This window comes from Megascapheus bottae, chromosome 1 (assembly GCF_031878675.1).
Source record: "Megascapheus bottae isolate mThoBot1 chromosome 1, mThoBot2.hap1, whole genome shotgun sequence".
NCBI lineage: Eukaryota > Metazoa > Chordata > Mammalia > Rodentia > Geomyidae > Megascapheus > Megascapheus bottae.
The window spans coordinates 1932809-1944043 of record NC_143509.1 but is presented as its reverse complement, the minus strand read 5'-3'; the positions used below and the strand labels follow the sequence as shown (position 1 = coordinate 1944043).

Genomic DNA, 11235 nt, shown 5'->3' with positions numbered 1-11235 from the left:
CTGGCCTGACTCCCCCTTCCCCCCAGGTCTGGCCGGGGTCCCAGGCCCCTCCTGATCCCCTCAATCCCTGGATGAAGTCCACTGTCAAAACAGCCGCCCGGTTTATGGGAAGCCCAAGCCCGGGGTCACATCTGTGGTGTACAGTCAGTGGGTTGTGTTTGGGGGTCCCAGTGCCACCCCCACTCACACCCCTGCACCCCAGGAGGACCTGGGGGGAGGGGGGCAGGCTTGAGCCCTCTGTAAGAGAGACAGGAATCCGCAGTGTTGCCTGGAAGCCCAGTGGCCCGGATCCAGGCTGTGGGGAGGAGGGGGAGGCGGCTCCTAATTCAATTTGGAGCGGGGAAGATGGATTTCAGCTGCCACATTCCTTCCCTGCCCGGCCCCCCTCCGGCCCCCAGTCACATGGACCCAGCATTAGCAGATAGATCCTTTATGTCCCACACAGCCATGTTCCATACAAAAGCCCCCCGCCAGGGCACACAGGCCACCGGGAAGGGGGGGCTGGGAAGGTGTGGGGACATTTGGGGGTTCACAGCAGACTCCTTTCAGATGTAGAGGTAACAGACTCCAACGGGGGGCACAGCTGAGTGGACGGGATTAGTGTCGGTGCTCAAAGGAAGTACCCCCATTTTTATTTTCTGGGGGCACCCCATTTTGTATCACGGGGGGCCCCCTTAGTATTGACTGAGGGCACCCATTTTGTATTCACTGTGACAGGGAATTAGGGTGGTCAGAGCTCCCCCAAAGACCCTAGGCCATGGGCTGGGGTGGGGGCGCAGCAGGACCAGTCTGGCAGCTGTTGGTGGAAAAGGGGCTGGGGAGGGGGGAGCCTCCCACGTGACCCCTGACCCTGCTGAGGTAGTGGGGACCCAGGCAGGGGCCAGGCGTCCTCCCACCTGCCCCACCCAGTCCTGTGAACTGGGGGCTCCAGCCGGGCACTGAGGAGACCCAACATCAGATGGGGTGAGAGTTCTAGTAGCGGCCGACCTTGGCATCCCCAATGGCGCCCCAGACGTCAAACACAAACTCGTCCGGGAAGGCGAAGTCGCCCAGCCGTTCATCCAGAGCCTCGGCCAGCTCGTCCGGGTTCCTTTTGTCCCTTCCCAGTTCCACCATGGTGGCCGCTGGGCAGGGAGGGATAGAAGGGCACAGGTGACAGCCAGGGACAGAACACAGAGGAGCCTGCGCCCAGCCGCACCCCCAGGGAGCCCCGCTTACCCAGCTCCGTGTCTCTGATCCCCATGTAGCTCTCTAGCAGGTCGTCCACCTTCTCTATGGCCTTCTCCTCGAAGGCCGAGGGCTGTGAGCAAGGCGGGGTACCACACATGAGCGTGACTGCCACGGCCCACAGCCACACAGCACACCCCGGACTCCGTCCCCAGACCCCAGGCCTCGGGAAGCAGAGGCGAGGGCTTTTTTTTTTTTCTTCCTCCTCAGTCCTGGGCTTGAACTCAGGGCCTGAGCACTGTCCTTGGACTTTCTCAAGGCTAGAGCTCTACCAGCTGAGCCACAGCACCACTTCTGGCATTTTCTGTGTGTGGTACTGAGGAATCACCTCCCGTGAGAAGAGCGAGATATTCTGTATCATTCTTCCTGCTTCCCAGTTGCAGAAACTGAGGCCTACAGGATTAAGAAAGGGCCCAGGCAGGAAGCGCTGATTCCCAGGGGCTGTGAACTATGCAGAGGCGTGTGAGTCCCCGAGCTGACGGGGACAGCGTGGGGACAGAGGGCTGGGCAGGGGACAGGGCTCACCAGGTCCTCCACGGTGGCAGGGCCCCGCGATCGGAGCCGGAGGGTTCCCCGGCCCGTGCCCAGCTGCGGCCCCGCGCCAGGCCTGGCCCCCCCTGACCGCTGGCTGATCATATCTGTGGGAGACAGGGAGGAAATGGGGGTGCAGGGAGCGACACCCCACTCACCCAGACAAACCCCTCCTGACCTCAAGCTTCTGGAGGCAGGCGAGCAAACTCCCAGGAGGACCCAGCTAGGGATGGAAAAATCTAGAAAGGAGCTTGGAGGGGGCCACTTCTACCAGACCTGCTCTGCGCACGGGCAGGAAGGGGGTGCCGAGTGGCTGCACCCCAAAGCGTCTCCAGGAGTCTCCCACCCCCAGGGGCCTCGGGGCCAATTCCTGGGAGTCAGTGAAGCCAGAGGAGGGGGGGCGGCGCCGGGCTGGACGACTTGGCCGGACCAGTGGCTCTGGGCAGCTGGGTGTGGGGGCAACTTCCTCCAGCCTGGGCGGGGAGCCAGGCCCCCGGGGCGGAGTGGCCGCCGGGGAGGCGCCGGGGCGGGGTGGGGGGAGGGATGGATGGAGGGGGGTCCCCTCCCCTCACCGAAGGCCTTGCGGGGCTCCGTGAGCTTCAGCGTGAAGGTGCGGCCCCGCGGCAGCTCCTTGAGCAGCCGGGCCACCTCGTAGTGGCGGCAGCCCAGCAGGCTCTGCCCGTTGATGGCCTCGATCATGTCCCCCACGCCGATGAGCTGGACGTGGTCGATGACGCTGCCTTCCTTGATGCGCTGCGGGGCGGGCAGGGGCAGGCTGTCAGTCAGGAGGTGGATGGGGGAGGGAGCTGTCAGTCAAGATGCTGGGGGGAAGAGCTGTCAGTCAAGATGCTGGGGGAAGAACTGTCAATCAAGATGCTGCGGGGGAAGAGCTGTCAATCAAAATGCTGGGGGGAGAGCTGTCAATCAAGATGCTGAGGGAGCTGTCAGTCAAGATGCTGGGGGGGAGCTGTCAATCAAGATGCTGGGGGAGCTGTCAGTCAAGATGCTGGGGGGAAGAGCTGTCAATCAAGATGCTACGGGGGAAGAACTGTCAATCAAGATGCTGGGGGAAGAGCTGTCAATCAAGATGCTGGGGGAAGAGCTGTCAATCAAGATGCTGCGGGGGAAGGGCTGTCAATCAAAATGCTGGGGGGGAGCTGTCAATCAAGATGCTGGGGGGAAGAGCTGTCAATCAAAATGCTGGGGAAGAGCTGTCAGTCAAGATGCTGGTGGGAAGAGCTGTCAATCAAAATGCTAGGGGGAGGGGGCTGTCAATCAGGATGCTGGCAGGGAGGAAAGGAGCTGATAATCACAGTGCTAGTACTCGGGTGGTGTGGGCCTTCAGTCCGTCGGTCAGGACATCAGGGGAGGGAGGCCTGTCACCCTTGTTTGTGGAGGGGGAACCGTCAGTCCCGAGGCTGGTGACCCGGGGTGGGAGCCGTCAATCACAAGGCTGTCCCCTGGGTCCCGCCCTGGCACCTTGATGAAGGCATAACCGGCGCCATTGTCGGTGATGGTGAGTCCCAGGGCATCCTCGGACTTGAACACCTCCACCTCCTTGCGCTGGCCCCGGACGTGGGCGAAGATGAAGTCTTCCAGGCCGATCTGCCCGCCCAGGAGCTTGTCCATGTCCACCTTGTGGGTGTTCAGCGTGCAGAACATCACCTGCGGGGAGGGGACACCGCGCTGGGCCCGGGCGGGTGGCTCACGCCCATCCACCCAGCCACTCGGGAGGCTGGGATTGGAGGATCCAGGTTAGAAGCCAGCCCGGGCGGGAGGCCAGAGGCTCTTAGCTTCCAATCAGTCAGCAAAACGCTGGAGGAGAGCTGTGGGTCAAGTGGTAGAGCAGAGGGGGCCGGGAGTGGGGCCTAGTGGTGGAGTGCCTGTCTCGCCTGCCCGGAGACTGGGCTCCATCCCGGGTACCACAGACAGGAAAAGCTGGAGGTGGCACTGAGGCTCAAGTCGCCCAGCTCTCGCCTGGAGAAAAGCCCAAGGACAGTGCTCAGGCCCTGAGTTCAAGCCCCACACCTGACAAAAAAGAAAAACACCCTGGGCTCCCCCTCTCTCGGCCTCCTGAGCAGCTGGAAGCACTGGTGTAGGCCCGGTAGGCAGGCGGGACGCACGGGCCTGGGTTAAGCCGGCACCTCTGCCCCGTGCGTGGTGTCTGTCTCCTCCCCCGCGGTCTCGGGGGGTGGGGGCCCCCCACGGATGGGTCAGTCGTACCTCGGCCGGGGGCAGCCGGAAGGCCTCGGCGATCCGCCCGTACAGCTCCTTGACGTTGGTGAAGCCCTCGATGCGGCCCGTGGGGCTGCCGTGGGCCAGCTGGGTGTGGAAGACGAGGCGCGGCCGCAGGGCGGCGGGGGGCGGGGGCAGGCCCGGCTGCGGGCCCCCCGCGCCCCCGCCGCCCAGGGGCCCCGGCTCCCCCTCGCCCAGCCCGCCCCGGCCCGGCTCCGCCTCTTCATTTTCCACCAGTGGCGGGGCCTTTTTCCGCCGCCCCAGACCCAGCGGCATGAGCGGAGAGAAGCGGGGGCTGCAACGGCCCGCCCGGGAGCTGCGGAACGGGAGAGCGGGGTTCAGGGCCTGGGTGGCGCATTTCCGGGGTGCCCCTGCCAAGCCCACAGGACCTGTCCCTGGATACGCATGGGGACCGGTTCTGGGAACCCGCCACCCCTTTAAGTCGGGAATAAAAAGTGACCCAGGGCGCGTGCATGTCCTGTCTGCACTTGATTGACTGGTGTATTTATTTTTGACGGTCCCGGGGCTTGAACTCGGGACCTGGGCACTGTCCCTGAGCTTCAAGGCTTGCGCTCTAGTGCTTGAGCCACAGCGCCACTCCTGGCTTTTTCTGTGTATGTGGTACGGAGGAATCGAACCCGGGGCTCCGTCCATGCTAGGCCAGCACTCTACCCCCAGGCCACGCTGCCAGCCTTCTTGGCTTTTCCATCAGCTGCGGCTAGGGATGCCCTGGGGAAAGGCCTTGAGCCCCCTGGGTGGGGGCTCGGGCAGAGGACTCGCTCTGGCCAAGGAGGAAGGGAGCTTAGCACTTCTGGGCAGAAGCACTGGGTAACTGGGAGAACTCTCCCGGCTCTGGGTAAGGTGCCCAGGAGGGACGTGGCTGCTATGCTCACGGGGCAGTAACACACAAACCTTGAGCTGGGCATGGGGGCTCTCTCCTGTAGTCCCAGCTACTCAGGAAGTTGAGGCAAAGAAGACCAATCCCTAGAGCTCAGGAGTTTAAGATCAGCCTGGCACACAGCCAGGCCTTGTCTCAAAAGTAAAAATTAAGGAGTGGGAATGTGGTAGAATGTTTGCCTAGCATGCGTGACGCCCTGGGTTCGATTCCTCGGTACCACACACACAGAAAAAGCCAGAAGTGGTGCTGTGGCAGAGCACTAGCCTTGAGCAAAAAGCCCTGGAGCCACACGCCCGCACACGGTGGCTCACACCTGTCATTCTAGCTACTCAGGAGACTGAGATCTGAGGATCAAGGTTCAAAGCCAGCCCAGGCACAAAAGGACCTGAGACTCTTATCTCCAATTAACCTGCAAAAAAGGGGAAGTGGGGCTTGGCTCAAGGGTAAGGTGGTAGCCTTGAGGTGATGAGCTCAGGGACAGCGCCCAGGCCCAGTTCAAGCCCCATGAACCACAAAAAAAAAGCAAAAAAAAAAAAAACAGCTCAGAGCCTAGGCCTTGAGTTTAAGCCCCAAGACTAGCAAAAAAGAAATAACTAAAAATAAAAATCGAGCTGGGTGCCATGGCTGAAGCCTGTCATTCTGGCTACTTGGGAGGCAGAGGTCAGGGAATAACAGTTTGAAACCAGCCAGGCTCAAGGTTCGCAAGACGTCATCTTGCATGCTAGGCCAGTACTCTACAACTAGGCCACGCGCCCAGCCCAAGACATTATTTTAAGTAAAGGCTGAATGCCCTGGCCTGCGTGCTCCTGTCACCCTCAGCCACACAGGCCAGGGCATGCCAGGTATAAAACCAGCCCCAGCTGGGGAATAACCAATGGAAAAGAGGATGGAGAAGCCACTCAAGCACTAGGGGCTTAGACTGAGTGGCAGTGGGTGGGCCGGGGTAGTGGGCGTGGCTTGGATGGCAGTGGACATGACTTGGGACAGGCACAGCAGAGCAAGTGGGTGTGACTCAGAGAGGGGGGCATGGCTCACGTGGTACTGGGGTGGCTTGTGGAGCAGTGTTTATTGAATGGCAGTGGGCTCGACTCTGGTGTGGGGGCGTGACCCAAATGGAAATGGGCGTGGCCAACATGACTCCAGAGCCTGTGAGTGGGGCTCAGCTGTGGGGGCGTGGTTAAAGCAGCAGTGGGCGTGGCTCACACGGGGAGCAAACTCAAGGCCCTGAGTGCGATCCCCAGCACCACCAAAAACAGCACCTTTGAGGGATGCTTGTTACTGCACCAAAGCCTGTGCGGGCAGACACACCACCTTGCGCTAATGGAAATAGAGGAGGGTGGCCGCTTAACATTCCATCGGGTGACATCAGAGCTGGCATAGTTTGTCTAAGGAAATTCAATGTTATTTGGACAACAATCACACTGCCTAAGGATACATGTCTCAGAAGGAAACCCGACTGTTGGAAGGGGGGGAATCCCGATTATCCTGTTCTTCCTTTTCTTTCCCTCTGCTTTATTTATTTTTCTTTCTGCCAGTATTGGGGCTTGAATGCAGGGCCTGGGCATTGTCTCCGAGTTCTTTTGCCCAAGGCTAGTGTTCTACTGCTTGAGCTCCAGCACCACTTGCATTTCCCTCCACCATCACACCCGGCACCTGGGTTTCATAATGGCACTCAGGGCTTATGTCTGTAATCTAATCTTGGCAACTCACGGAGGCCACTGAGATCTGAGGATGGAAGTTCAAAGCCACCAACCAGCAAAGATCTGGGAATGGAGCTGTGGCTCCGATGGCAGGAAGCCATCCTTGAGTGAAATTATGGTGAACAAAAGGCCAGCGCGCGCGCGCGCACACACACACACACACACACACACACACACACAAACACACACACACACACACACACAATCACGAGACAAATTAGGAGGAGGAAGAACCATGTGGCCATCATCTAGACATAGAGGCAGGCAGTGAGCTAGAAAAATGTATAAATATCTACTAATATAATTGAGCGTTTGGACAAGGTCAGAGAGGCCGTATCTCAAACAACCGGAGTCCTGAATAGCAAGAGAAAGCATCCACACAAACAAACAAAGATCTGGGCAATCACGTTCCAGAGAGAAAGGAACAGGCAGTCAGCGAAGGCCCTGGAGTGCTTTTTTTGTTTTTATTTATTTGGTTGAATTGTCATTGATGTTTCCCTCCACACTGAGGTTTCAACCCCTGGCCTACTACGGGAGCCAGACCTGCAGCGCGTTCCTTTTCAACAGGGTCTCCCACTTGAACCTCCCAGGTGGCTGGGCTTACAGTCATGAAATACCACATCTTGGAGATTTCCCAGCATGCAAGGGCTTCCTGGCTCCTACCTGTACACTATGTGTCTGGGGACCATCCTGGATTTAGGGGAGCCTGGCTGGCTGTACTCAAGTGCTCATTCACACACTCATTCATTTATTCATGCATTCAATCATTTATCTTCCAACAGCCCCTGGCTCTACACACCAAAGTCACCCACCTAGCTAGATGACACAGCTGCCTCCTCTGGTCTCAGCACTGCCCTGAACCCCTGTGGCTTCAGAATGGCAACCAGAATGACCCTGGAAAACAGAAATCACATCATTTTTGTTATGTGCTGAGACCCTTCCCAGGATTCTTGCTTCACTCAGAATAAAAGTCACTGTCCTCAGAGCCCTGTGGCCCTCCGAGCCACCATGATCACCTCCTGGCCCTCAATTCCTCACACCTTGCCCAGCCACTTTGGCCCCATGGGCCTTCTCACTGCTCTTTCAACACGTATGGCATAGGCCAACCTCAGAGCCTTTGCACTGGCTGATGCCTCTACTGTCCGAGTACCTCTCTAATAGCTCTGTAAGTACAAAGTTGGTTTTTGTTTTGTTTTGCCAGTCCTGGAGCTTGAACTCAGGGCCTGAGCACTGTCCTTGGGCTTTCTCAAGGCTAGAGCTCTACCACTTGAGCCTCAGCACCACTTCCAGCTTTTTTCTATGCATGTGGTACCGAGGAATTGAACCCGGGTCTTCGTGCATGCTAGGCAAGCACTCTACCACTAGGCCAAACTCCTGGCCTCCACTCATGCTTTTGGGTTGGTTATTTTGGAGATGGGAATCGTACAGACCTTTCTGCCTTTGGTGAGCTTGAACTGTAAACCCTCCAGATCTCAGCCTGCAGAGCATCCAGGACTACAGGCACGAGCTACTGCTGCCGTCCAGACTCTGCTATACATTTATAACTCTTGCTCTGCGCTGGTTCTTTTGTGAACTGCTTCTTTTAAATCCTTTCCCTCTATTTTTTTTTTAAATGCATGGTCTATTATTATTCTTTTTCTGTTTTTTTTTAGGTCTGCGAGGCAGACTTGCACTCAGTAAGTGCAGCTTTTGCTCTCTAGCTGGCACTCTACCACTTTGAGCCACAGCTCTATTTCCGGTGTGCTGGTGGTTCACTGGAGCTGAGTCTCATGGACTTTCCTTCCTGGGCTGGCTTTGAACCCTGATCCTCAGATCTCACTGAGTAGCTGGGATTACAGGCATAGGACAATGATGCTCAGCTTATTACGATGATTTTGATGTCCAGTCACACTGACTGGCACCCCAATTTCTAAGATAACCCCCCATTCCCAAATACCACTCTGCAGCCTCCTTCCTCCCTGCCTGCCCCATTAGCTCTGTTGAGGGCTGGAAGATGAGTAACTAATACATCTTCCAGGTCCTTAGACAGACAGTGGTGGGGTTCGAATCCCATCCCTGTCACTCACCAGGTCACTTTAGTTCACAGGGCTCAGTTTCCTCATCTGAAAAACAGGCAGAATTCCGTGTTGTGAGGATGAGGAGAGGTACGCACACACCTGCAGGCAGGTGTGACCTGCTTAGCTTCTTCTTTCTGTTAAAAGGAAGTTCTTATTATCATCTCCATCAAAATCATCATCTTGAAAGCTAGGGTCTGCTGGCAGGCAGGGGACAGGGCCACATCCCCAAAGGCCATGCCCCAAAGGCCACGCCCTCAAGGCTTCTGGCAGGCCTATCTTTGTCATTATTAATATTGTCCAGGAGACTGCACGCCATCATACTCCAGGCCTCCTCCTCCAGGCAGTCCTCACAGTTTGCTGGAATCCCTTGGCACAAGTCCATGAACTTAATTACACACCACTGGGACCGATCTCTTGTCTCCCAGCCTACAGGCTGCTATTTACTTTTGTATCTCTATTTTAAAACAGGAGCCAGATGGCCTGGCTCCTCTTGTTTCAGACCTTAACAATGGATCCCACCCTTCAGGGGACTAATTCCGAGAGCCACAGACCCCTGAGGGATGAAGAACAAACAAACTGGCTTTGAGCCGCCAGCCTCCAGATCTCAGCTACCTGAGGGACAGGGACGGCAGGTGTTAGCCACCAGCTCCCACGGGGCTCTCACTTTGAGGCCAGGCTTTACCTGCAGACCAGACTGGCCGAGTGCTGGGACTAAAGGTGTTCAACAGCACACCCCCCCACTTCCATGGCTACATTCCCACCAGAGTACCCCCAAATCAGTTCCTCAGCATGCTTCCTGGAGGTTAACCCACTTTCTCTGAACCCAGAGATGAAAGAAAGTTTGCCTCAAGCCTCTGGATCTGGTGAAGTCCCTGGGAAAGATGTGAGTTCAGCAACCCCACCACCGAAATGAAGTCAAATGGAGATGATGGGGGGGGGGGCGCAGAGCAGGAAGTAAGGAAAGGGGTTCTGTGCAAACTAGGGGTGAGGCACACACCCCGTCATCGTCCCCTGCCCGCCTCCCCCCCCTCGCCTTGGTTTTGCTTTGGAGAGGGCAGGCAGGAGGCATCTGATTCACTCTTGAAAAACCGGCTTGGAGTGTTTCCGGGGAGACCGCCCACTGCGCCTGGTAGGTCCAAGCGGCCCTGGGCCCCCTCCCTCCACGGGCCGGGGACCCAGGCATTCGGGCTCCCCTCGGGTGCAGGTATCCCAGGAGAGAGAAGGAAGGATAGGAGGGAGGTGGCCGGAGTAACCCGGGTGTTCCAGTCTCGCCTCTCCAGCCCAGGGGACAAGCGCCATGGAGGGCAGCTGGGGCCTGGGGACCTGTGTGGAAAGGGGTGTGGGGAGGCAAAGACCGGCAGGTGCTGCTCAGATGCGAACAGAAGGGTGGTGGGGAGAGGCCATGCGCCCAGGGGCCATCCGGACTGGTGGAGGACACCCTAAGCCACGGGTTCGAGTCCTAGGTCTGCCACCCCTGGGCTGGGTGAGCTTGGGCAAGTCACCCACCCTCTCTGAACCGAAACTGAGCAGCTAGCTCCCCGCTCCCTTGACGTGCTCAGGCTCGATGACCCGCGCGCACAGCCTGCCGCCGCCAGTGGTCACTGTCACCACCGCTTCCCAGGCCCCGCGGGGCCCGGGGTGCTCCGGGCAGGGGTCCCGCGCCCGACTCTCCGCGACCCATGGGGTCCACAGCAGGGAAGGGGGGGCAGGGGACCCCGCCGACCGCGGCGCGCGTCCGTCCCCGGCCGCCGGCGCCCGGGAAGCTGACCCTGGGGTCCCGGGGCCGGGCACCCCGCCGCCCCCCGAGCTCCCCGGCAGCGCTCCCCCGCCGGGCCCCGCCCTGAGCGATCGTCCGGGCCCTCGCAGGCCTGCGACCCCTCCCGGCGGCGGCCGCACCCACCCCGGGGCGCGGGACACTCACCCGAGGCCCCGCCGCCGCCCCGCGCGTCCGGCTCGGCCCTCCGCAAACTCCGGCTCGGGCCTCTCCCGCAGCCGCGGCCGGGAGGGCGGGGCCGGAGCTCTGGAACGACCAATCAGCGTGGAGCTCCCGGCACGCCCAGCCAATCAGCGTCTCGCTGTTTTGGGCGGAACGGACGGAGACATTCCTGAGCGATCCGCCCGCCTCCCCCGGCCGACCGGCTCCCCCCCTCCGGGCCGGGGCGCAGTGGACCGTCCCACCCCGCCTGAGCCGGCGGCGGACTGAACCACCGCGGCGCTGCGGGGGGAGGAGGGGCTTCGGGGCCTGAGCCAATCGCGGACGAGGAGAGAGGCGAGCAGCCAATGGGAAGCCGGGGCTCCTGGACCACGTGCTGGCGGCTCAGGGTCGCCCCGGGGGGTGAAGGGGCGAGGCGCGGGCTGTGGGGATCCGGGGACCCGGGCCGAGTTTCGGGGTGGAGGATGTGAATGTCTACGTCCAGAAAAGTAAGGCTTTCGGGATGGCTGGGACAGCCCCGGGCCCAGGGCCCCCTTCCCGGCCCCCTCTGCCCTGTGCGCCATCCTCGGGGCGAACAGAACGATTCATTCATGCGCGGCGGGCGGGGAGGGCGCAGGGAGGATGGGGAGGGTCCGAGGCCGCCCGGTTTCTTGG

General features: G+C 59.6%; 1 protein-coding gene across 2 annotated transcripts; it reads right to left on the bottom strand.

The window, feature by feature from the left end:
- Window positions 1–414: 414 nt before the first annotated feature.
- Gipc1 (GIPC PDZ domain containing family member 1) lies at window positions 415–10695 on the bottom strand. Of its 2 annotated transcripts, XM_090336068.1 has the most exons (9): window positions 10570–10695; window positions 8658–8782; window positions 7404–7485; window positions 3982–4288; window positions 3238–3423; window positions 2331–2511; window positions 1753–1865; window positions 1219–1300; window positions 415–1124 (listed from the first exon to the last, which is right to left on the bottom strand). In XM_090336068.1, exons 4-9 carry the CDS (start codon window positions 4267–4269, stop codon window positions 973–975), a joined length of 1002 nt encoding a protein of 333 aa, XP_090192194.1. In that variant the 5' UTR covers window positions 4270–4288; window positions 7404–7485; window positions 8658–8782; window positions 10570–10695; the 3' UTR covers window positions 415–972. The 2 variants fall into 2 exon arrangements, with proteins under 2 accessions (XP_090192194.1, XP_090192200.1); XM_090336074.1 differs by lacking the exon at window positions 3982–4288 and having other exon boundaries at window positions 10570–10657.
- Between the last annotated feature and the right edge of the window lie 540 nt (window positions 10696–11235).